This window comes from Dermacentor andersoni, chromosome 1 (genome assembly GCF_023375885.2).
Source record: "Dermacentor andersoni chromosome 1, qqDerAnde1_hic_scaffold, whole genome shotgun sequence".
Classification (NCBI taxonomy): Eukaryota; Metazoa; Arthropoda; class Arachnida; order Ixodida; family Ixodidae; genus Dermacentor; species Dermacentor andersoni.
In genome coordinates, this window is record NC_092814.1 from 116,958,643 (window position 1) to 116,985,438 (window position 26,796).

The 26,796-nt window shown below is 47.3% G+C and overlaps 1 protein-coding gene across 2 annotated transcripts in view; it reads left to right on the forward strand.

Moving 5' to 3' along the window:
• The window catches only part of eIF2beta (eukaryotic translation initiation factor 2 subunit beta), a 62,541-nt gene that overhangs the window by 21,402 nt on the left and 14,343 nt on the right, over nucleotides 1-26,796 (forward strand). Inside the window, exons 5-7 of one of the 2 annotated variants that reach the window (XM_050191032.3) lie at nucleotides 1,043-1,122; nucleotides 6,161-6,309; nucleotides 9,456-9,512. In XM_050191032.3, coding sequence (XP_050046989.1) covers nucleotides 1,043-1,122; nucleotides 6,161-6,309; nucleotides 9,456-9,512 — 286 coding nt within the window. Of the gene's footprint in view, nucleotides 1-1,039; nucleotides 1,123-6,160; nucleotides 6,310-9,455; nucleotides 9,513-26,796 lie in introns of both variants that reach the window. The other variant, XM_050191031.3, reaches the window with a different exon arrangement.

Below are 26,796 nucleotides of genomic sequence, written 5' to 3' on the forward strand. Positions count from 1 at the left end.
CATATTCGCTCGTTTTCTGGTCGCGGTGAGTCGGACTTCTAGATTTGTCGCGCGCCCATCGGCATGTTTTGTGGATAGCAACTCGGCTAGCTGGCATTGATCTATGAAAGGTGCAATAAACGCCCTTGTGATTGTTTGCACTACTGTGTTGTCGTTCCTTTGTCCCAAGCGTACGGAGGAGAACCCCGTATCTCCCACATTACATAGCCTGATGGGTCATTGGATGTGGCTGTGTCTGCTGATATGAACTCGTATCATCCCTAGCAGCCAGTGACACGCAATCAGCTGCCATTTTGTAGTAATGCTAGCGAGGTGGTAGTGCAAACAGTTAGCGGAACCGCAGCTCCCTTTCCACTTTGTTTCCGACAGCGGCCGCCGCGAATCGCCCCACGTCGGGTGCGAGGCCATTTGTCACGCGTTCATGTGTTCCCGCTCATATTGCTCAGTGTAGTACACGTATGGTGAAGATCCTCGAAAGGTTAAAATGGCACTCATTAAGTCAAGCTAAATATATTTGTGTTTCCTGTTGCTCCCAGTTCCACTTGCACCGAGAACAGATCTTTTGAAGTGAGAAAAAATATGCACGTGTAGGAGCGGTTTGGCACGACCGCTTGAGTGAAAATATACTACCAGCTTCCATGACATAACATGGCCTGTCTATGTGGCAAATTTTATCTCTAATCACTAATAATAAAATATGCTTATTACTTTGCATTTTAACATTGAAGAAAATGCTCTTAGGGCGATTTCATAGAGAGGAGTATTTATTATGACAGAAAAGCTGAGAGGTCGGCCTGAATCAATGTCCTGACCTGCTACTCGGCGTTGGAGGAACTCTGCTGCCTCTTCACACTAGTGTTTTTCGCTTTGTTGGCACCTTTTATGGGGCTGCGGCTTCCTCTGTGCACACTGACTTGAAGCAGGTGAATGTCTCGTACTTGCTTGCCTAGCCGAACCTTTGCTTCACTATGATGGTAGAGCAATATGATCCTAAGGCTTCTGTACTTGTGTATACATATTTGTGCACATTGCTTTTTAGCAGATGACATGGACACCAAGTCGAGCACCACCAGCAGTTCCAATACGTGGTCAGGCAGCGACAGAGATTACACGTATGATGAGGTGAGTTTTCCGAAGTTGGTTGCATCTTTTGCTAATTTAAGGACCCAATTGTGTTTATTCCTTTTTCTGTTACCATTGGCTCCTCAGGGGTGCTCTTTCTGCTCAGTGGTAGGTAGTGCTTTGAAATAATCATCCAACTTGGATTGCAACACCCTTGATAGAACAGCCTAGCAGACTAAGGCAGCAGTACTATCACAGATGCTGTTTACATGCGTATTCTTGCCTGTGTTGGCACCATTCTCTGTCATGTGGTGCTGATGAAATTGCTGGTCAGTGCTTGCATGGCATAGTAAAGGAGTACTGACACAAAATTTTTTACTTGGTTTTTTTCCGCTTTAATAAGTAGCTAATGACCCAGTAATCACGGCATGAAACCTAATTTACTTCAGAATGTGACAGGTAATTATTTGGAGTCTTGTTGGTAGTGACCACTCCAAGTTTCGGTTTCGGAGAGCAACGAGATAGGTCAGAGAAGGAATGTAAACACAGCTAGGCGCATGATAGCAAGAACCTCTGACATATGCTAGTTTGTCTGCTATGCCTGCACATGCTTTGCTATGTCCTCGCCACCATCAGCGTCATCGATTTCGTCGTAGTTCAGCAGCAGCATTTTCCTACAGGCTGGAGTCGCCACTGTATTAGACGTGGCCGATCACTTTGATTCCATCCACCAGAAAGCAGCGACTCGGATATTGCGGGTGGCGACAGCAAGGACGAACCTCAATACCCTCGCATCGGCCATGTTCAATGGTCAGTGCAGCGCAGTCAAGCTGATTGTGCGGGAAATCTGCGGACACGACAAAAACTGCCGCCTAATTCTGCAGTTGCAGCGACATGGAGAGCGTCCTACTACAAGCAACAACTGAGAAGAGCACATACAAGTAGCATGGCAGCGAACGAAAATTCGTGACCTAGCGTTTTCTCTGTTGTTTACAATCCTTCCTTGATGTCAATGTCACGAGGTGTTGAGGATGATATGTATGTGCCCACATAAATCGATCTCGCGTGTTCTCTCCACTTCAAAATTTTGTGTCTTTACTCCTTCGAAGAATTTGGAGATTTGCACATGCCCCATTTATTCTTTGGGATGAGTAAACACTGTTACGGAAGTACAAAGCTTAAAACATTGGGGAAGCTTGGCATGCTTGGAAGTACAGTCGCCGGCCTTTTATTCGGACCTCACAGGAACTGCGGAAATGTCTGAATAAACAAGTGTCCGAAAAAGCAGATTAAGAAAAAAAAAATAGTTTATTTCCACACACTTATTCGGGCTCGGCAGTAGGCTTGAATAAATCGTGAATGCACCATTGCACGCTGTTCCGTTCACGCAGAATCAAATAAGCCTGAATCTCGGAGAGGTTTGTACGGTCACTATAGGTGGCTGAAAGCACAGTCACTGCTTGTACCCGCTCCGCATGCAACGGCAGCGTAGCACATAGTCCGTCATCTTCCGTCTTGGAGTCATCGTCCGGCGGTGCAGCAGAAACCTGATGAATGATCTCGCCGTTGTCGAGTTCTGCGCGTGTCAGTACAGCAGTGTCAACACTTGTGAAACTGTCAAGTGAGACGGTGTCCGGAATCGCAATGCAACCACTGCGCAGGTCTCGGCAGAACAATTTCGGCGTCAGTAGGGAGCACATCGGAAGGTGACAAATCCTAGGCCTCCTGGCACCCACTTGCCGGCATTCCCCAGCGCAGTCTGCGCGGGCACTGTCGGCGCCATTAGACACTTGACGCAATGTTTCTGATACCGCGTTGGATCACCGCAACCTCGACACATCACACAAAGCAAACACCACCACGCCGTCACGCTGACACCAATCGCACAAACAAAAAATGTGGCCTACTCGCAGCGTCGTGCACGAAGAAACAAATCAGCTGCTGGATTGTCTTGACATGGCTTACTAAGCTGAGACCGGAACTGCTGTGGCCACGAACCAGGCAGAAACGATGATGATGAGCGGGGATTTGCAGTAGCGCCACTTCGTGGGGCAGCAAGGAGGCTCCGTTCAAAACAAAAATGACGTTCAGCAAGTCAAACTGTGCACCGGTCAGAGTCGGTGCATGGTGCTCTTGATCGAGTAGGCTCAAGGAGTGTCCGACAAAATCCGACGAGAGGTTGCAAAGCGTCCAAACTTTTGGCAGTTGTTATACATTATGGTCTATGGAGAGAATGGCGGTGCCGCGAAGCAGACCGAATAATCGAGCATGTCCGAATTTTTGGAGTCCGAAAAATCAGTCGGTGACTACATGACAGGAGCACGAGAAACCCCACCGCGTGGAATGTGCACAATGCCCTCTGGAGCTCCCTGGGCGTTGCCATATTAGCCTCTTGAGAGCTGTAATTACCTGTGACCCCCCTCAAAAAACACTGCAGAAACTGCAGCGCTTTGTCTTCTGTTAATGTGCAAGTCCAGAGGGGACATAGATAGAACGGTGGAGAGGAGGGAGGAGAAGAGGCAGTTCCCATATGGGGGGGTTATGTGAGAAGGCAAGGAAACCCTGCTACTATAGACAGGACAGCAGTTACGGGGAAACTGGATAAGCTTGAGTTCAAGGTACGGTACGTTTCCGCTGTTTCTGAAAAATAAACATGCAAATACGTCAAGCGGACAAATTAGGCAGGGCATGCAGAAGCTGAGCCGCATTAAAGCACACCGCAGGGTCCAAGTGACACTATGGAAGTGGTTGACCATGAAATCAACACTTATGTGCCCGTTGCGGTAGCTTTTCAGCTGTGTCATTGCTCGAGGTCACGGATTTAATCTCGACCGTGGCAGCCGCATTTCGATGAGGGCGGAATAAAAACGCTCGTGCGCTTAGATTTAGGTTCTCTAACATGTGTATGTTGCAAAACAATAGAACACATTATATACAGTGCTGTGATGAAACACCTTCAAAGCAATAATTTCTTTTCGAATTTTCAACATGGATTCAGGCCTGGCTTGTCATGTACGACTCAACTGGTAGAGTTCTCCCATGATCTCTTTTACTCTTTTGACCTTGGATTTCAGGTAGACCGCATATTTTTGGATTTGCGGAAAGCTTTTGACACCGTTTCTCATGCATTACTTTTACATAAATTATCTTGTCTCGGTATACACCCTGCAATAGTACATTGCATTGGAAATTATCTGTCTGGACGAACACAGCATGTGTTCACACGGCACTAAATCAACACCTGTCACCGTAACGTCTGGCGTGCCCCAAGGGTCTGTTTTGGGGCCTTTGTTATTTTTAGTCCTTATAAATGACATTGTCCACAATCTAGAATGCAAAGTGAGGTTATATGCCGATGATTGTGCCATATACAAAAATGTAGAAAATGATTGTGATTTTAGTAGTTTGCAGAATGATCTAAACAAAATTCATGCTTGGTGCATAAAGTGGGGCATGTCTTTGAACAGTGCTAAATGCCAACTTGTGTCATTCACCCGTAAACGCTTTCTTGTGAGATCAGTGTATAAATTGGCCAGACTACTTCTTGAAAAGGTCCAACACTAAAATACCTCGGGGTCTATTTTTCAGAAAATTTAACATGGAACAGACATATTGAATACTTAAGCTTAAAATCATCTCGTATGCTAAACCTTGTTAGATGTAATTTTTATAACGCCCCCCAGAAAGTAAAAGAACTGCTCTACATAACAAATGTTCGTCCGGTACTCGAATACGCTTGCCAGGTATGGGACCCTCAAAGCTCTAAACTTATAGAAAAGCTTGAACACGTCCAAAACCGCACTGCAAGATTTGTTTCTGGTAATTATAACTTCCGTAGCAGTATTACATTAGTTAAAGAGGACCTTGGTTGGAAAACACTAGCACACCGCCGATTAGCTGCAAAATTAGAACTTTTTTTCCGAATCTACTCTGATCTCTCAGGAATAAATAAGAACTTGTACATTTTCCCTCCCCACTTCATCTCTAAACGATGTGATCACGGGCTGAAAGTTCTTGAAATGCGCTGTCGCACTGATATCTACCGTAATTCATTTTTTCCGCATGCTTCCGCACACTGGAATAGGCTTCCCAGGAGCATTAGTGAATGTAAAACGAGTTCAGAGTTACTGTCTTTATTGTCACGCAGTCTGTCGTAGTACATCATCCCGTTTTCTTTATATCATTTGGCTGGCATTGCACTTCATGCGATAGTGTACCCTTTCCATTTCTGTCGTGCAATTTTGTACCGCATTTCACTGAAGGCCTTTTTTCCGTTGAGATGACTCATCGATGTTAAGTATTTCGTTACTTTTACTACCTGTGCTTAGCTGTTTCAAGTTTTTGTCACATGTTCATTTTTCTTCAATTTGTCCCCCCCCCCTGCAATAATGCCCTTGTGGTGCTGCAGGTACTTGTATAAATAAATACAAAAAAATAAATACATGGTAAAGGACACGATGGTGTCAGAATTAATCCAGAGTCGGCCACTATAGCGTGCCTCATAAACCGATTGTGGTTTTCGCATGTACAGCCCCATAATCCAATTCAAGTTTAATACTTCTGCCACGATGTGATGTGCCATGTGAGGCAACAACAGTGCTCAACCCTCTCGGAGGTTATGAAATAGTGAACGCCTCCTCAAGCAAACACCTCTTCCTGTGTGTTCTGTATACTACACAGACAGACAGCAGTGATGCATGCACGGTAACGTTTAACATCAACTCGCCACTCTCGTGTTAGACTAAATGTTGAACAAATTAAGCTTTTGCTGTCAACATCACTGCTAATTATCAAAGCAACCAGCACAGAAACCTTCGCTTACATCGATTCCCACAGTGTGTGGGATCTGCATAATTTTTTCTTCGTTGAACTTGTTAACACTTGAATTATTGGCAGACCACTGCTGTTCTCTGGAACCAGTAGGTCTGCTTTGGTGTTTCCTGATAAATGTTACACTCCATTGTCCTACTTGTTACTTATTTTTATGTTCTGTGGACTAAGTTGTAATTTTTTCTGGGATATCCTCAGTTTTCTTTGAACATGTTGGTGTAGCCAATGCGAAAAATTAACCTCGTATTGCATTGTTTTGCCACTGTAGCTTTTACAACGGGTGTTCAACATTATGAGGGAAAAAAACCCAGACATGGTGGCTGGTGAGAAGAAGAAACTGGTGATGCGGCCACCTCAGGTACTGAAGGTGGGCACCAAGAAGTCCTCTTTTGCCAATTTCCTGGAGATCTGCAAGATGTAAGTACAGCTGCTGTGCTTGTGAAGTTGCTTGACGTGCCAAATTGTAAGAGTTGTGATGTGCAGAATTTATGAATGGACTTTTATTCATATTGACCTTCTATAGATGTTGTTGCGAGTTTTTTTTTTATAGATAATTTTGTGTGCCACCTAGCTTAAACAATTAGAAAAAATAACTAGTGCTGCCTGTAGCAACAGCCATCAGTTTTTTTGCACTCAGTTTTCACAAGTTGTAATTTTTTGTACAAAATATTTAAGATTAATTAACTGTTCAAGGATGAATTTTACAGTTTACATTGACATGATAAATTTGTAGATTTTGGCTGAAAACATCAAATTAAGTTGCATGCAAACATTAAAAAACAGTCGCAACTACCAGCTTGCGCCTAGCAACAGACATCGCTACTCTTCTGACACAAGTCAGCAGAGCTGGTTTTCGGTATTGTTTGCCACCTTCATGTTGCTGGAAGGAGTAGAGGTGATTATGTTAGTTTTATCAGGGTCATAAAGCAGTGTGCGCATTTCTCCCCTCACTGCACCACCGTAAGGTACTACAGTTCAGGTTTCATTCAGTGATTTGCTTCCCAGGGGCCATTAGATATCGCACGGTTATAGCACTAGTACAGTAGAACCTCATTCATATGTTCAGGAAGAAGCGCACTAACTGGAAAGACGCACGATCCGAAGTAACTAAAAAACTTTGACAGACTCAACTATTGTTGGCATCTACATCATGCGAAGCGTCGCGCCGATTGTTGCAGCATGAAAAGCCAACGCGTGTCAAGCTGGTGGTGCTTCGGTGGCCCAAGACACGTGTTGTTGTTTTCAGATTGTGTGGTGTTTTAAGAGTGCCACGAGATTGAAGCGAAATCGAGCTGTTGGGAGATGCTGAATGCGAAATGTGATGCCCACATCGCGCCGCCGCCTGCAGCAGGGACCTGCGGCGCCTTTGGTTTATCGCCTACTAAAAGCGTGCAGTACGCTGCCAATAGCACTATGCATCACGCGCTGTAAAACGGATAGGTGAAGATGCTTATCGCAATAGGTTTGGCAGCGATAGCTGTGAATGCAGTATGCGACGACCCGGGCGGAGATTTGCTGCTACCGGAATTAAAAACTGGGCGCACCAACGTCTTCACGTGGGACGGACGGCTATATACTGTTCTCAACCGCATGCACGCTTTGTGCCTTTTCTTCTTCACGTGGAATCTAGCAGCCAGAAAACGTATGGGTGGTCGCAGTCTGCAACAGAGAACGGCGGTGAGTTTCAGTTATTGCCTACTAAAAGCGTGCGCTAGGCTTCTGATGGCACCACGCGTTGTGAAACAAATAGGCAAACATGCTTATCGCAGTAAGATTGGCAGTAATAGCTGTGAATGTCACGTGTGCCGACCCCAGAGAAGTTTTTCTTGTACCGAAATGAGAAACTGTGCGTGCCACTGTTTTCACGTGAGATTGGTGGGCGAGTATTGTGATGAAGCTGCCACACGGGCAGCTATATACTATTCTCGATCGCACACCTCGCACATTTTCTTGTTTACGTGGGATCTAGCGGCCGGAAAACGTATCATACTATCACAGTTTGGCGACGTACTGAACGTTGGTGCCGAAAATCGTGTTTCCAGGGGACGTATGAACCGGTAAAAAATGAGATGAACTTTCTTGGGGCATTTTTTGTGTTCTCGATTGTGAACGTTGGCGCCGGGAAAACGTGCACCGTATTTATTCAAATTAGGCTGTGACAGTATTTTTTCAAATAATCGTATAGCAAACTCTAGGTTCGGCTTAGATACGAGGATATAAAGAAAACGTGCCAGATTTTAATGGAATATGATAAATATGGTGCATACCTAGCGGCATCTAGAAAAGTAAGTATCGCAGCTGCTACTAGAAACGCCAGTAGCCAAGTGAAGTACATGAGCGACATCGTTATTTTGAGCTGTGTTGTATCAGTGTGTGGTGTGGCATTATCGTAATGGCACCAAACGGGCGATGCCACTGTACTGCCACTTTCAAACGAAATGTTGTGCTGGCCGCAGAGGTATCGTCAAACTTTCAAGCCGGGTGGGACTTCGGCATCGATGAGAAAAATGTCCGTCTTTGGAAGGGGGCAATGGGAGATGCTTTTTGCATGCGCTGGTCGCAATGAGGGATGACAGCGATGTAGAATAGGCTCGCCATATTCATATTCAGTAAATGCTGTTTTCATTTTGTGATCGCTGTCCTCGCTTTTTTGTTCGGCCTACATTCTAGATAAGTGTTCTTTTTTTTCCTTGCTTCGGACTTTTGGGGGTCGGCTTAGAATCTGAGCTGGCCTAGACATGAGTAAATACAGTACGTAACGGGAACATATTAACGAGGTTCTACTATTCCCAAGAGTACTTTTTTTCTTGGTGTGCAAGAACTTTGAGCACATTAGTGATTTTATAAACGTGCGCAAAGTGCCTTTAAGTCGGAGGCCTGTGTGCTGTACTAGCGCCAAACTAGGAGGGCACCTGGAGGTGGAGAAGAGGAGCGGGGGCCGGGGGAAGGTACACTGGGTTCACCTCTTATGGCAGTTGTTACGGACTCTGTGTGCGCTACGAATGTACCGGATTCATCTGTTGATCGAGAGGCCGAGCGCAAGCCTACCAACCCGGAGTCGTCTGCACACGCTGGGCACGGGCTAGATGTACCCAGGAAACTCCCGAAGAAAGTTCTAGGCACCTTGCGACTAATGCAGGTGTGTCAGGCAAAACGGCATAGCTTAGAAACTCCGAAACAGCATGCATACGCTTGCGTGTAACCCGCCTTCACGAAGTGGTGCATCAATATATATTTTTTTTTTCTCTGCTGAAGCTATACCAAATTTGGGGTTTACTCCAAAATTTGCTCCAAATTCTATTGCAGCTGTAGCACCAACTGCTAATTCAAGCTTCTTATGTGGTCATTTTCGTTCCTTTACCAATTGTGGCCTTCCTTGTTTACTTCATTTATGTTCTTGATCACCTCAATGAATTGAGAATCAGCCTTTGCTGTTTGCAGTGTGAAAGTGTGCCACATGTTTCACTCCCATGATATAGCCATACGTCACTAATGATGCAATCAGCTGTGCGATCGCTCTGGCAAGTGCATTTCTCTTAACATCTTGCTTTTCTTTACTGCAGGTTGCATCGTCAGCCCAAACATGTGCAAGCATTTTTACTAGCAGAATTAGGAACGAGGTAAGTTATTTGTGCCAGTAAAAAAAAAAATTGCTTGTAAACTGAGAATTCGTATACATATATCCTGTCATTTGGTGTTCTTTTTTGCAAGCAGTTATGTGAAAATTATTTATTTGGGCTTAGTAATTAATTGGGCTTGTGCAAATATTTGATATTTTCGAATCTTCGATCAAATATGCTATTCGTTATTCACTTCGGCTCGAATCTTAGGTTTCGATGTATTCGAAAGAAACTAATGTCCTACAGCTAAAGTCGAAATTCGCATATATCCCGTACTCCAATTTTGCTGCTAACCTTTCAAAAATTTCTGGTGCATATCGTGTAGGCAAAAATGTGGTAAATGTTAAAATGTGTACAGTTAAACCTTGATATAACAAACCTCAATATAATGATATTCGATATAATGAAGTATTTAACTTTTCATAACCTCTTGTCTATAGAACACCATGTATTTAGAACCTTAGTGTAATGAAGTGTGTTTGTATGGGATTTCAATATAAGACAATTTCATTGCCGCCGCAAAAGGATGCCGAGACAATAAATGTAAACTTTCACAGACGCAGATGGTCAAATGATTGAATTACAAGTGGCTGCTTGGAAACGCAGCTCTCAAATCGCTTACCGCGCGACAAGGTGCGACAAGAGCGACTGCTGAAGTGGAGCTGCATCATGTTCCGTATAAAGTCCAAGTGCGATGAGATCCTATTGTCACGTAGTAATGACGGCAGTCGCAGGGACAATGAGGACGGACAAAAGTTCGTCGAAAGAAGACTGTTTATTGGGCTGTTTATCGCTGGGATGCAGTCATGGCGTCAGGGATGACTTCATAATCCAGTTCACCTAGCCGACGAAGAACCTTGTATGGGCCGAAATAGCGGCTCAAAAGCTTTTCACTCAATCCACGGCGCCGAATGGGCGTCCAAACCCAGACTTGGTTTCCTGGCTTGTATTCCGCGTTGAGTCTTCGTAGGTTGTAGCGTCTGGTGTCGGTTCGTTGCTGGTCTTTGATTCGTAATCGGGCAAGCCGTCGAGCTTCTTCTGCGCGTTGAAGGTAGGCGGCGACATCGACGTTCTCTTCTTCTGTAACATTGGGCAGCATGGCGTCTAGCGTGGTCGTGGCCTCCCTTCCGTGGACGAGCCTAAAAGGCGTCATCTGGGTCATCGGCATCGACATACATGGCGAGCATATCGGCGATGGTTTTGTTCAGGTGCTCGGTCAGTCCGTTGGTCTGCGGATGGTATGCAGTTGTCCTCCGGTGGGTGGTTTGGCTGTAACGCAGGATGGCTTGCGTTAGTTCCGCCGTGAATGCTGTTCCTCTGTCCGTGATGAGTACATCGGGGGCGCCGTGTCGCAGGAGAATGCATTCCACGAAAAATTTGGTGACTTCTGCTGCTGTTCCGTTCGGTAGGGCTTTTGCCTCGGCGTAGCGAGTCAGGTAGTCGGTGGCTACGATGATCCACTTATTTCCAGACGTTGACTTTGGGAAAGGGCCAAGCAAGTCCATGCCGATCTGCTGAAAGGGTCTTGCGGGGGGGTTCAATGGGGTTCAGGAATCCTGCTGGTCGGGTGGCACGTGTCTTTCGTCGCTGACAATCTCGGCAGGTTTTCACATACCGTAAAAACCGGACTATAGGTCGGACCGGAATATAGGTCGATCCCCCAACTAAGGAATCCTCAAAATGAAAAAAAAAAATATCCTTTTCAATGGCAAAAGTACCGAAAGACATGACACCCTTACCTTGAAACAAATGCGACTCGGGGGGTTGCACAATGGTGACAGTATTTATTTAAATGCTGCTCGCATGTGCACCCGGCCAAGTTTTTAGCGGTTTCGCGCGATCATCGACACGCGTGCTTGTCAACACCTTATTAATGGCGCTGAGCAGCGAAACAAACGAGATACGCGCATGTGTACACATGCCCTTACTTTCGCTATTTCGCCGCTCCGTGCCGTGATGATAAGGTGCTGACAAACACGCGGGTCGATGGTCGCGCGATACTGTTAAAAGTTCGTCGGGTGTACAGTACACAGAAGGGCACGAAGTGCGCAAGCGCTACTCCGAATCAGAGCAACGCCTTTGATCAGAGTCGGATGACGAGTGCTTCTCGCTGCCCAGTCCATAGGCGCGTGCGATCTCTACCGCTTTCAAACGGATGCATTCGGCAGTCACAGGCAGCGATCTTACACGCAGCTCGCGGACGGACTCCGCAACCTTGCCTTCCAGTTCTGCAGTCCACTGCGATCCGGCACGAAATGACGTTTTCTTTTGGTTGCTGCAAGTTGTAATACGTTGCTTTTGCCTCCGCCACTACCGAATGCTCTTTTCGGATACTTCAAGTTCGCGCTGTGCCGCCAGGTTGCCGTGGGCTTCCGCGTACTCAATCGCCTTTTTCTTGAAGGCGACGGTGAATTGACGTCGGCTTCCGCTCCCGCTCATTTTGAAACAAAATGAAAGTGCAGCCTTTAATTAATATAACTTTGCGACAATGGAAACGCAAAATGCCGGTGTGCCACAGCGTCGCCACGCCGCCATGCTGCTGATGGCGATGGCGAAGGCGGCTGTTTACTTTATCCGCCCATTGTTGCAAGACTTCCGTAGTTTTTCCGCCAATGTCCGGTATATAAGTCGAGGGTCGACTTTTCGCGATGGGTTTTTGAAAAAAAGTTCGACCTATATTCCGGTTTTTACGGTAATGTGCGACATCGGAAGAAAGGCGGGGCCAGTAATACTTTTCTTTAATGCGGCGGAGAGTGCGAGTAAACCCGAGATGTCCCGCTGTCGGCTCGTCGTGGGAAGCCTGTAGAACTTCTTCGCGGAGACAAGCAGGTACAACAAGGAGGTAGGCTGTTTTGTTCGCTGCGAAGTTCTTCTTCATGAGGACGTCATTCTGTACACAGAAGGAAGAAAGTCCTCGCTTGAATGAGGCAGGGGGCGAAGAAACATTGCCTTCCAAGTACTCTATGAGGCATTTTAGGTCAGGGTCCGAGCGTTGCTGCTGGGCAAAAGAGCTGGAGCTGATCGGTCCCAGGAAGGCGTCCTCATCGTCGTCCGGTGGCGGCGCATCTACAGAGGCTCGTGAGAGGCAATCGGCGTCAAGAGTGTTTGAGTCTGGACTTGTAAACCACGGTGACGTCGAACTCCTGGAGGCGAAGACTCCATCGAGCGAGGCAGCCAGAGGGGTCCTTCAAATTGGCAAGCCAGCACAGCGCGTGGTGATCGCTGACCACCTTGAACGGTCGTCCGTACAGGTAGGGGCGGAATTTCGACGTAGCCCAGATGATGGCAAGGCACTCCCTCTCAGTCGTGGAATAGTTAGCCTCGGCCTTGGAAAGGGAGCGGCTAGCGTATGCGATGACGTTCTGCAGCTCATCGTTTTTTTGAACGAGGACGGCGCCTAGGCCCACACTGCTTGCGTCGGTATGCACCTCAGTATCAGCGTTTTCATCAAAATGCGCGAGGATCGGTGAAGACTGTAAACGGCACCTCAGTATCGGCGTTTTCATCAAAATGCGCGAGGATCGGTGAAGACTGTAAACGGCGCTGGAGTTCTTTGAAGGCTTCTGCTTGCGGCGCTTCCCATTTAAGGGGGGACATGGGTTGTGGAGATTATTTCCTGCATCTTATGGCCAAATCTGATGAAAATACACAAGCTTACTTAGTTTTTCGTGCTGATTTCAAATATGCAATAATCTTTCTTGTAGGTTCATTAGTTCAGGAGACTGACAGTGCTGCCACTCTATTGTTTCCGGAGACAATGGAAAGAAAACTGCTCAGCAGGAAGTGAATATTATTGCATAGCTAGATACTATAATGTGCAATAACTGCAATGCTGCAAAAATTGTTCAAATGAAATTTTAATTAGCCATTCTGCAGGTGATCAAAATTCTTTCCTTGACCTAAGGCTACCACACCAAAAGAAAATTCATAAAATGGAAATATACATATGCACAAATTTGAAATTCTGCTCTCAGCACTTCGTAATATGTAGATTAGGCTTTCTGCTAAAGAAAGAATTAGTGCTCTAGCTGTTCTAGATCATGAGATATCACTTCGACAGTCTAGTGAAGTGACCCAAAAACATGTTTTGAGAAAAGTGAGAAAACGTGCAAAACCCTACTTTATTTACAAATTTACAGCTGTAACAGCTCAGTAGGCACCAGACATGTAGTCCTGCTGACTCCCAGCCCCGGTGTGCCGCTTTTTGAGGGACTGCAAATTTTCTGATGCTTTGCATTTCTTGGCTGATGCTGTCATTCGACGCCTATATTTCTCGGCCATGAGGGTGCGACTTTGCTCGCTCGGATTTAGACATAGTTCTTTCATTATGTCCTTTGAGGCCCTTGCCCTTGCACACAACGATGTTCCCAGTATGACCCACGTTCAGTTCGGCGTAAAGTTCGCGAACCGACCGCGCGCAGTCGCTCGTCAGATTACGCGCCGCGCGATCGGCCGCTGGCGTCAACTTCGTCTTCACGTAGCTCTGGCACGTTTTCGTGTGAAGAGCCCGACGGCTGATGCCCATCAACGAGACAAACGTCATTGAACGCGGTCTGTCTGTTCTCCGTTGCCTACATGGCACGCGTAGCCAAAACGTTCACAGCAAAGGGTTTCATTCGTTCAGCACTGTGGACGCGCGGCGAGCTCCACACCGACGCAATCTCTCCACAATTTGCGCACATAAAACGCAGCTTCACAGCGAGTCCGTATTCCCGCTCGTCTCGGACGATTTATAAGGCACCACTGCAGATGTTGCAGTTCGCAAATGTTAATAAAGTGTTCACGGCACTCAAATCCACAATCGTAAACGTACCGTATTTACTCGCATAATGATCGCACTCGCGTAATGATCGCACCCCTTAATTTTGTCGTCAAAATTCGATTTTTTTTATTTCCCTTGTAATGATCGCACCCTGAACTTGTCGCAGCGATATGTCGTGTGCCAAATCTAGCTAATGATGATCGCGCTCACTATCTGCCGAAGGCTGCGAAAACGACTCTTCAAATGTTACCGAGCGGACTGCACGCACCAAACAGATTCTTAAGCAGATGCCCCATTTCATTCCCTTCATCACTTTCTGCACTTCAAGAATAAAAAAAGATCTACAACTAAACTTGCTTTGGCTTTATTATTTGTTCGCTTTATCATCGTTGCCAATTTAATGATCTTATTCATTACTGATACGGAAAAAACTGTTTCAATGCATGTAATGTACTCACGCGAAAAAAAAAAAAAAAATATCGCGTTCAGCTTGCTCAGTCAGTCGCCATTTTTGTTTTGATGTCCCGCACTGTTAAAGCGGCAGCCGCCTGTTGGTTGACGTGTTGTCATCCCGCAGCAAACGCGTTCCGACACGTTTCGCCGGACACTGCGTTTGCTGCATTTTGCAAGGCGGCCTTTGTGTTTGGTTTTTCTGTGTTGGTGCCGTTTCACCATGGGACGCTATGCGAGTTTTACGGCCGCGTTTAAACTTAAAGCTGTTCACTACGCGCTGGAGCACGGCAACCGTGCTGCCGGCAGGCATTTCGGCGTCGACGAAATCAGAATACGCTATTGGAAAAAACAGCGTGAGCAGCTGATGGCTACCGATAGGACGCGCCGGGCTTTCCGCGGACCCAAAACCGGCAAGTTCCCTCAAGTTGAGGAGGCGGTCCTTAATTACGTGAAGGACCTGCGCAACGATGGTTGCGCTGTATCATTGGAAATGATACAGATACAGGCGCGTGCTGTTGCGAGGAAGCTGGGAATCGTCGCAAAGGATTTCGGCGCTAGCTCCGGCTGGACGACTCGTTTCATGCGACGAAATAGACTTTCACTGAGGCGGCGGACGTCGTTGTGCCAGCGGCTCCCATCCGCGTATGAAGAAAAGGTGGTCGACTTCCATCACTTTGTTACGAGGATCCGCGAGAAGAATGGCTTCCTCTTATCGCAAATAGGGAACGCTGACCAAACTCCGTTGACCTTCGACATGCCCCGAAACACGACAGTCAACGAGATGGGTGCTCGGAGCGTCCTCGTAAGGACATCGGGTGCTGAGAAACTGCGATGTACTGTAATGCTTGCAGTGACGGCAGACGGGCGGAGGCTTCCACCATACGTCATATTCAAACGGAAGACTATTCCGAAGGGAAACTTCCCCCGCGGCATCCACATCCGCGCTCAAGTTAAAGGATGGATGACAGCGGAACTTATGGTCGACTGGATCAAGACTGTTTGGGGACGAAGACCAGGAGCGCTTCTGCTTCCTTCGCTTCTTGTGCTGGACAGCTTCCGAGGCCATCTTGTGGATAGCGTTCGAGCCGAGCTGAAGGAGCGACGCACGGAAATTGCAGTCATCCCTGGAGGTCTCACGTCACTGCTACAGCCTCTGGATGTTTCACTGAACAAACCGTTCAAGGACAACTTTAGACGATTGTACGCAGAGTGGATGGCGGCAGGCGAACATGATTTCACGCCGAGCGGCAAAATCAGAAGACCGTCCTTGGAGGTGCTTTGCTCATGGATCGTCGAAGCGTGGAGTGGTGTCTCCGACGAGCTAGTGGCAAAGAGCTTTAAGAAGACCGGAATATCCAACGCACTGGACGGGACAGAAGATGACTTTCTGTGGGACTCCGAAGATGCCCCCAGCGACGACACTGCCGGTTCCGACATTGAAGCTGACAGCGATAACTCTGAAGATTCAGACTCTCAGTGAAGTGAGGCACCCTTTATTCAATTAGAAAAATAAAAGGGCAATGTGCAATTCATGTAGTGCCTATGTAATGTGTGCGTTTATTATAAAGGTAAGCCTTACTCAACTTTTATGTTTGGCTATGTTTACCATAGCCATCGTAAGAATTCTCACCCGAAACTTGCCCTTTTGCGTCTTCGGTGCTCAAAAATTTTTTTGCTAAAATTTTAACCCGCGTAATGATCGCACCCCCGAGTTTGCGTCAATTTTTTTGACAAAAAAAGTGCGATCATTATGCGAGTAAATACGGTAGTCCCATCAGGCGGGCGAAGTGCATCGTCGGTACTGTCACCCACACTCGCGTTTCCTCTCCGTCGCTGGAGCGGAAGACAACTCCGATAGCTTTGCTTTGGCTTTCGCTTCCTCCTCCTCCCGCTTGGAGGGTTGCCGGTAGATCGTATCTTGCCGTACGCGAGCGCTGGGTCGAAGGGTCAACGGCAGGCGGACTTGTCACAGTATCGGCAGCAGCTGATGCGGTCGTTAGGCCTGCCGTTGCTGCATTGACGATTTCGGCATCGGTTGCTGAGGTTGTGGCGTCCTGAGCGTTTTGCAGTGTTGAGCAGCGTTTTTTGAAGTTTCCGATGAGTGTCCGTCCCGCTTTTTACGCACCAAACTTGTGCCGCGTTCGAAATTTGCGCTCCGTTTCAGATATCGCGTTGACACTGGGGCAAGATGGCGCACCTCAATGCGCGGCTCCAAGCGCGGAGCAGACGATGGCCATGCAGTTCCGCCAATCGGGAGGCAAGCTCAAGTCACGTGCACCGAGTGACGAATAGGAGGGCATTCTAGTACCTTTTTTTGCCGCGCATTTTATAAGTGGCCAATGGCTGAATGGGCCCCGTTCTGGCGGCAATTTGAAGGGAAAAGTCGCCTCTTTCATATGAGACCAAGATGTCCGCGCTAGCACACGTGGAAGAGCAGGCGCGCGTTTCGGAAAATATGCTGTTTCAGGGCAAGTTCCGCCTGAAATTCAGCTAGTACATGTCGTATAAGGCGTCACTGCGGCTAAAATACTGATGTTATCGGTATGAAATTAACAATATATATGCAATAATAGCTGTACATTCCAAAAATGCAATTAAAAAAATCGAGTTTTTTTCGCGATTTTTGGTCGCCACAACCCGTGTCCCCCCTTAAATGGCACGTTTGCCTTTGTTAGTTGGGTCAGGGGCTCGGTGATGTGCGAAAAGTTTTTCACAAATCGTCAGTAATATGCGCACAGTCCGAGGAATCTGCGCACGGCTTTCTTATCGGCCGGCGGTGGGAACTGTTCAATAGCGGCTGTTTTCTGCGGGTCTGGGCGTACTCCCTCCCTGCTAACGATGTGGCCTAGAAACAGCAGCTCTGCATAAGCAAAGTGGCACTTCTCGGCTTTCAAGGTTAGGCCAGACAACTTGATGGCATCGAGCACTGTCCGAAGTCTTTTGAGGTGTTCTTGAAAGTTCGAGGCGAATACAACGACGTCATCTAAATACAGTCAATGACTGAATTTTCGGACGCCCAAATTTTCGGACATGCCTGATATTTCGTACGTCTTCGCAGCACCGCCACGAGCCCCATAAAATCAACGTATAAGGACATCTGAAGTTTCGGACGCTCGAACCCCCCCGCCGTCCAATTTTCCGGACTTTTTGACGGACGGAAGGTCTTTTGGCTCCTCGCGCAGCGCCCTTGAGAAGGAAATCCACTTGCAGCCGAAGCATATCACCACTTTGAACCACAACTAGCCGAATCTAGTCGTCACACACCGATTTGGTCTGGCCACGCTGGCTATGTTCATCGCCGCACTTCCGCCTCCGGTGGAATTTCCGGAGCGGCGCCATTTTGTTTGTTTGTTTGCGCAGGCCACATTTTGGCTAGCGTGGTGTGTGGTTGTCTGTTGTGTCAAGTGTGCTCTGCGACGCTAGGCCTAGGTGCTTCGACGCTCGTCAGCGAACTCCACTGTTCGCAACTTGAGAATTTCGTCGCTTGCCTTCGATGGCACCCACTCCGTCTTCGTTGTCCTCGCCGATGGCATCGAAGCGCGGAAAGCAGTACCGTCGGACGACGTGATCAACGACCTCCGCTCTGCTGGGGTTTCCATACCCATGGAAATAACTTTTGAACAGTTTGTTGACGCTGACAACGAGCTCGACTTCCGCGCAGAACTGACTGACGAGGAAATAGTCCGTCGGGTTGTGGGGGATTCAGAAGACTCCGATGTTGAAAATGAGGAGCCAATGCCTGCGCCACCTACAAGGGCCGAGTTGATGCGAGCACTGTTGACTGTTTCATCGGTGTACAGTGCTGACATGACCCTTGCTCAGATCGAGGCGAATATGATCGCATGCAACCAGAACGCCGTCAAAACAACAATCAACAAGTTCTTCAAGCCACTGCAGCAATAACACCGGCTGCCCGACGATGCACATGTACATAATAAACTGGCAGTCGGCTGCATACAGAGTTTTTGAACGCCTCTTTTTATAGCCACTTCACTGATGCTGTGGCAGGGTTTCGGAAGCCTGTTACTTCGCCCTTTACCTCTAGATCTGAGAAAAAAATAAAAAGGGTGCGTTTTTTTGCATGCATTCATTTTTTCGGACTGCCTGAATTTTCGGACGTTTTTACGTTCCCTAGAGGGTCCGAAAAATCGGTCGTTGACTGTATACCAGACAAATTTGCTTGTTTAGGCCTGCGAGCACTGTATCCATCACCCGCTGAAACGTCGCTGGTGCGGAACAGAGACCAAATGGCATCACCTTGAACTCAAAGAGCCCATCAGGAGTGATGAATGCTGTCTTCTCGCGATCTCTTTCGTCGACTTCAATCTGCCAGTAGCCGGTCTTCAGGTCCATCGATGAGAAATACTTGGCGTTGCAAAGCCGGTCCAGTGTGTCGTCGATGCGGGGGAGGGGGTAGACGTCCTTCTTTGTTATATTGTTTAACCCTTTCGCTGTCGGACCTTTCTGGCCGTGACGCACCCCCAGTGTCGGCTTGGTTTCAGGGAACGATCATAACAGGGAATGAACATAGCAATTTATTTTTGATTATGATTGGTATACAATAACATAGTCAATGCAATATGCACATTTCAATGTTCTGCAGCTGTTATTAGTAAACATCATCATCAGCCTGACTATAACATCCGTTCAACATCCGAATCTGACGATGCGGAACTCATCTCTTCGTCGCATTAGATGCTGTCCGAGTCCAAATCCGAGCTCGGCTCGTATTCTGAATCGTAAGAGCCACCGCTCCAATGAGCAGACGAAGGTCTCGCCCCGCTTAGCTATCCGAAAGTAACCGCGCGCAGGGAGGATGCGCTTTCAGTCGCCCGCACAACGGAGATAAATGGGACGTTGTGTGATCAAGAAGAGGGAGATGGAAAAAGGCTAAAACAAAGTTCGAAGGGCTTTACGTTTACTGCTGCAAGTCGGAAGCGAGGGTGCGGCGAGAGAGTGAAAGCAGCAATCGAGTCACCCTTTTCGGAGAGGCAACGGCGGCGCGTGCGCCTGAACTTGACGCACCGTAGCAGACACACCAACAGAAGAAAAATAAAAACCTTCAAACCGGCGGAGATGGCAGAACAACCCTTGAACCCATAACCACACGCACGCGACGCATGATCCAGCGAGCGCAGAGCCACCGTGCCACTTGGCAAAAAGAGAGGGGGGCGTGGCAGTCACACCGTACTCTTCAATACGTGTACTAACACAGGTCGGGGCGAAAATATGAACTTGTAGGAAGAGTCAACAGATGGCGTGGCCAAGTCCGGGAGCGCCAGCTTTGCGCTCAGGCGCGAAATTTTGAACGCGCGATAGAGAACGTACCGGTACCTCAGTGACGCTGTGGGGGGGAAGCGCGATGACGTACCGGTACGTCCGTGACAGCCAAAGGTTTAAGCGGCGGTAATCAACGCAGAATCGAAGTGCGCCGTCTTTCTTTCTCACTAGAACAACCGGTGCAGCCCATGGGCTGTTTGATGGCTGGATGACGTCGTCGCGAAGCATTTCTTCCCATGCGACGCGCTGCCGCCTAGCGTCGCATGGCGGCAGCGCGTCTTGCGTTGCGTCGCGTGGCGGCAGACTTGAAGAGTGAGCAAGCACTGCATAGATTCGCGGCACTATTGTGCCCTGCGCACTGTGTGCTTTTGGTGCGAGGTTGAGACAAGAAGATGGTGGCTTTGAGTGCCGCCCATGTTAGGTGGGGAGTGGGGTGCAAGTTACCGTCCGTCTCGGCTGTGTCTGCACGTAACTGAAAGCGCGGCGCGCTCATATGCAGCCGGGCATCCTGCTTTAGAGGTAATCTGCTGCCTACGCAGAGAGTGGGCGTGCCGAAACGGTGTGGCACCATGTAAACTGTCTTACCGCACGTTTAGCATTGGAGGTAGAGTAATTTCGAGTTTAGGTGACCCGTTGGAGCGAGAGGCAGACGAAGCATTCGCTCCCCGCTGCTGGAGTTTTTCCTGATAGCATCGTCCGGCCCAGTGCGGGTGGCGCTATTAGCCGCTGGGGTGGAGTGCATGTGAAAGCGGGGCTGGCTTCACTTAATTCGTACCGCCGAGAAGATATCAGCGTATGTGGCATGAAACTACATCATTCGTTCGCGACTTCCAAATTTATCAAAAGAAATTGTTTTCTCATTCACATTTGCTTTTTTGATTGCCCGATAATTCGTAAAATTCTGCGACCCCATTCCGGCGACTGTACTTATTTGCATAACAGGTCAAATTTCAATACAACTACCATATTTATTCGAATCTAGGCCGGTAGTTTTTTTGAAATAATCATATTCCAAACTCTAGGGTTGGCTTAGATTCGAGGATTTTAAAAAGCGCACCAGTTTTTCATTGAAACTGCTAAATATGGTGCACAGCTAGCGCCATCTAGAAAAGTCAGTATCGCAGCTGCTACTAGCCGTGCCAATAGCCAACAGTACACAAGCGAGGTTGCCATTTTGACCTGTGTTGTGTCGGCCGTATCGGTGTGCGGCGTGGTGTTATCGCGATGTCCCCAAGCAGGAGATGCCACTGCAGTGCTGCTTTCAAGCGAGAAGTTGTGATAGCCACAGAGGCATCATCAAACCTTCAAGCCATGCGGGACTTTGGAGGGGACAACGACAGCAGCTTTTTGCGTGCGCCGCAACGAGGATGGCGTTTAGCGGACCAAAGAAAGGCCGTCGCCACGAAGTGGAGACAGTTTTGGCCGACTTTGTTCGGATGCAGAGAGCAGCTGCCCTTCCAGTGACAACAGAAGTGCTCCAAGCGAAATCTAGGGAACTTTTGAGGGAGCGAGGCCTAACGCCAAAGGATTTCAAAGCCAGCTGGGGCTGGCTTCAGAAATTCATGAAACACTTCGGCTTCAGCCTCTGACGTCGCACTTAACCACCCAGAAACTGCCAAGCGATGTTGAAGAAAAGCTGATAGCTTTTCAACGAGCGCTGCGTGCTGCAAAAGGGAGAAGCGGCAGGCTACAACCTTGGGCAAATCGGCAACGCCGACCAGACGGCTGTGTATTTTGATATGCCAGTAGCGTACACCGTGAATGAAAAGGGTGCCAAGGAGGTGAAGGTGCGCTCTGCGAGCTACGAGAAGCAGCGCGCAACTGTGATGCTGTGCTGCACAGCTGAAGGCATAAACTCCCTCCTTATATGATATTTAAAAGGAAGACACTGCCTGCTCGAGAAACTTTTCCAAGAAATGTCATTGTGCGGGCAAATGAGAACGGGTGGATGACGGGTGCGATGGTGGAAGAGTGGGTTATGATTGTGTGGCGACGGCATCCAGGAGCCCTTTTGACAAAGAACTCGCTCCTTGTCGTCGACTCTTACCGAGGGCAGTTGACCGACAACGTGAAGGCTGCGCTCGCCCAAGCTAACACGGACCTCGCTCTCATACCGGGCGGCATGACGAGCCAGTTGCAGCCACTTCTGTCTGCATCAACAAACCCTTGAAGTATCTTCTGCGGAAATATTACACGGACTGGTTGACTGTCGAAGACCACATGCTAACAGCAATGGACCGCATCTAACGTGCATCGCTGTCGCAGATGGCAGGCTGGGTAGCTGCAGCGTGGGACGGCATCCCAGATACTTTGATCGTGCATGCCTTTAAAAAGTGCAGCATATCTAATGCGCTTGATGGTACCGAAGATAGTGCACTGTTTGATAGTGACAGTGACAAGGACGAGTCTAGCAGCGACGACGACGTTGAATGAGCTCTGCACGTTCAGATTCAATAAATGCTGTTTGCATTTTGGGAATGCTGTCCTCGCTTTTTTTGTTCGGCCTACATTCGAGGTAAAATATATATATACACATTTTTGTTGGCTTCGGACTTTAGGGGGTCGGCTTAGAATCGGGGTCGGCCTAGATTTAAGTAAATACGGTAAGTTTCGATATAATGAAGGAACTTTCATATTTTTTCGTCTTTGTTATATTGAGGTTTATCTGTGCAATTGAATCCTGGGACAATGAAGTCAACTTCAACAAAATTTTTGCCACAACGAAGATCTTTTAATACCTTGTCGATGACCCATAGAACACATTGCATCTAAATTCTCTCCAAGATGAACTACTTCGCGGACACGTTCTCACTTCAACGAAACAAAATATGCCGAGACTGTCAGCGACGCGAGACACCACCGACAAGGCCAGCAGGATTACTACAGCCCATCAAGCTTCCTTGCCGACCATTTCAGCAGATCGAGATGGATGTGTTGGAACCCTTTCCGACATCAACATCCGGAAATAAGTGGATCGTCGTATCGACACACTACCTCACCTGCTCCATTGAAACTAAAGCTCTGCTAAAGTGGTGAAATTCTTCGTCGAGAACATCCTGCTGCAACGCGGTGCCCAAGAAGTCCTCATTGCCAACAGAGGAACTGCCTTTACAGCAGTGCTCACTCAAGCCATTCTGCATTACAGTCGGACAAGCCACAGGAGGACAACTGCCTGTCTCCTGTGCCTGACAACTGAGAACATTCGTCTGCCCGCAGACGAATGTTCTTACGGAGCGCCTGAACAAGACCCCTGCCGACATGCTAGTAATGTACGTTGGCGTCGAGCACAAGACATGGGATGCGGTCCTGCCGTATGTAACGTTCGCTTACAATGTGGCGGTGCAAGAAACAACATAGATAACGGCGTTCAAGCTGGTTTATGACAGGAACCCAATGACGACTCTTGGCGCCATGTTGCCGCACATCACAAATGAAGAAAATGTCGACGTCACCGCCTATCTCAAGCGCGCTGAAGAAGCCAGACAGCTCGCCTGCCCACATATCAAGAACCAGCAGAGGACCGACAGCCGGCACTACAATCTTCGAGGACACTATGTGAAATACCAGCCCAGCGACAGTGTTTGGACCCCGATACACCAATGAGGACTTAGCGAGAAGCTTTTACGCCGATATTTCAGACCCTTTAAGATCATCCGACGCATTGGTGAACTTGACTATGAGGTCGGGCCAGACGGCATTTTGCTATCACAGCGCTGTCGCTCATGACCTGAAATAGTCCATGTTGTGCGACTTAAGCCATTCTACCAGCGCTAACGAACTTTGGGACTTTGCATAGCTGAGCTTTAGACTTCCTTTGTACATTCTATTTTGTTGTTGTTCTTTTGTTACCTTTTCTTGGTAAGTGTGCTTTTGTTTTCTGCTCTCCTTTTATGTTTACAGCATAGGGACAGTGTTTCTTTAAGAGGGGGGTAGTGACACGTGTACTTGTTTATTGAATGACCGCATTTCGTCATCTAAGAAATATAATCACTCAGTGCAGGATGCGCCGGCATGTATCGGAAGTTTCTGGAATGTCATCGATGGTTCTATCCGCTGTCTGTTGTTGCCGAACCTTGTGTAATCTGATTTGCGTGTATGCGCGACGCAAATGGTGTAGAACTTTCTGGAAGACACGCAGACATCACCGATTACTTTGGAATGTTTGATGGCTCATGTATGAAAGCTGATGCGCTTGACCCGAGGATCAGATTTTCGACGATCGCAGACTGTGTTTGCCGCTGTCGTCGTTCCTTGTGTAGCCTATTCTTGAGGGCACAGGTTCGCCGAATAAAATGCTAGTTTCGTTGCTCACAGCTTCGCTGCTTTCGTCACCGTCACTACCATGCGACAATATAATACATTAGCAATGCAGGCTAAAACGTGCCAGAAAGAAACCCACTGTAGACTTCATTGAAAGCCCAGCTTGCGGCTTGGCTAACCAAAGCCAAAACGCGATACCTCAACCACTCACTCCCTAACTTCTTGAAAAATAACTGTGATAGATTCTGGCGGTGCTTGAGCGGCAAGCACAAAAAAAACTGACGGAGATGTCAGTGGATGGCCGTATTGTCAATTATTCTACCCAAATAGCACACCAGTTCCATTGATTTTTCCACGTGGTATTCACTCAGGAACACCCTACGAACATGAGTAATAATTATCTTCCTACGATATGTGCCGATCTTAAACTGTCGAAGCTGCGTTTTCTTTGTTGCTGAATCTTAAAACTAAATCATCTAGTGGTCCAGACAGTATTCCTAACGTATTTCTTCAGCGGTACGATGATCCTATTGCACACACCTATACCCATCTTTCTTGTCTATCGAATGATGCAATTCTTGCTGATGATTGGCGTTCGGCGTGTGTAGTTCCTGTCCTTAAAGAAGGTGATCGTCTGAACGTTGAAAACTAACAGCCTGTTTCGATAACTTCCGGTCCCTGTAAATTTCTAGAGCATTTCATCATGCATTACACAATCTCTTTTCTAGAGAAAAACAATATTTTTACTACCTTCCAGCATGGTTTTAGGAAAATCCCTTCGACTACCACCCAACGTGTCGCCACTATTCATGACTTAGCAATAAATAACACTTGATAAAGGTGGTCAAATAGATGCTATCTTCTTAGGTTTTAGAAAAGCCTTTGACTGCGTCTGTCATGGTAAACTACTCGTGAAGCTTTCTAGTATTGTCTACACATTAATCTAATCAGTTGGATCCGCTCCTACTTCACCAACCGAAAACAGCTTGTCCAAGTTGATGGTTGTAGTTCTGAAGTTGTGCATGTAACATCGGGAATTTCCCGGGTAGTGTCCTTGGCCCTGCCTTGTTATCTTCATCAATATCGTTTCATCAGTAGACATCTCTGCCATAAACTTTGTGCAGATGACTGCATTCTTTACAAGCCAATTAAAAGTGGAAACGAGCCAGGGTGCTTGCCGAACAACCTAAGTTGTCCCTCTGGTTGGTGTAACACATGGTTGATGGAATTAAACATTAGCAAATCCATCTTTATGAAAATCTCAAATAAAATTAGTCCATTCACATCTAGGTATGCATTAAAACATAATCCCTTGATTGAAATCAACAATTTTAAATACTTGGGAGTCAGTGTTACAAATCGACTATCATGGGGTAGCCATACTGACGTTTGTTGATATTCTACTAGAAAGCTGGGATTTCTTAGACACAAGCTAAAGAACACGCCATCCCAGATCAAACTTCTTGCATACAATACTTTTATCCGACCCCATCTAGAGTACGCATGCGTGGCCTGGGACCGGTAATTTAAGAAGGATGTTTATAAACTAGAAATGGTCCAGAAGAGAGCACCAAGATTCATCTATAACACCAGTCACAAACATGATTCGTCTTCACTGATGTCTAGTAACGACATCCCACTTTTGGAACAGCGTAGAGCTATCGCCAAGCTAAGGTTTTTTTTCTTGCTCCGCACTCGGCAGTTTAATATCAATTCTGGTAAATACCTTTCTCCCACTTTTTCCTGGCTGGCCAAACATAGTCATAATCATGACCTGACACCATACTTAGCACGTATTAACCTTCTCAAACACGCATTTTTTCCACGAACCATCAACAGTGGAATGCACTTCCTCCAAATGTTTTTTTCAGGACGTGGCCTTCCTGACTTCGAAAGCCACACGTATAATTTCGGGTAAACTTCATTGTTGAAAATGCCATACTTTTGTCTATATTTTGACAGCTCGTGAACTAACTTGCGATTGCTTTTGTCTTTTTGCGCATAAAATTGATTTTACAGAGTTGTACAATTCTTGTTCCCAACGTATCTTTTTCTAGTCTATGCTTGTCTGAGTGGTAATGCTTGCCGTATGCTTTTGTATAACTTGTTCACTATGTCCCATTTTGTGCCCCCCCCCCCCCCCACTTGGTCTTCGGACTGCAGTATGTACTAAATAAAAAAAATAAGTAGTATGGCCACAGAAAGAAGTGTGAAATAAAGAGGCGTGCGCAGAAGGGTGAAAGAAGAAAGAGACAAGCGTCCGTTGCTAGGTGACACTTTTGTGGGCGGAGCACGCACTTACAAAACCTGATGCGTCGTCGCCTATGCAATAAATTCTCTCCTGTGTGGACACAATCTCGGGTCTTCCAAAGCCATGCGCTGTGGTGTCAACTTTCTGTGCCTTGTTGCCTGGTGCCTACTGTTCTGGCTGCCTTGAAAGGGTACATAGAAATCTAAGATTTCAGAATATTAGTTCATAGTGCTGAGGTGTTCTTAACATAATAGGGAAACTGAATAACGATTGTTATT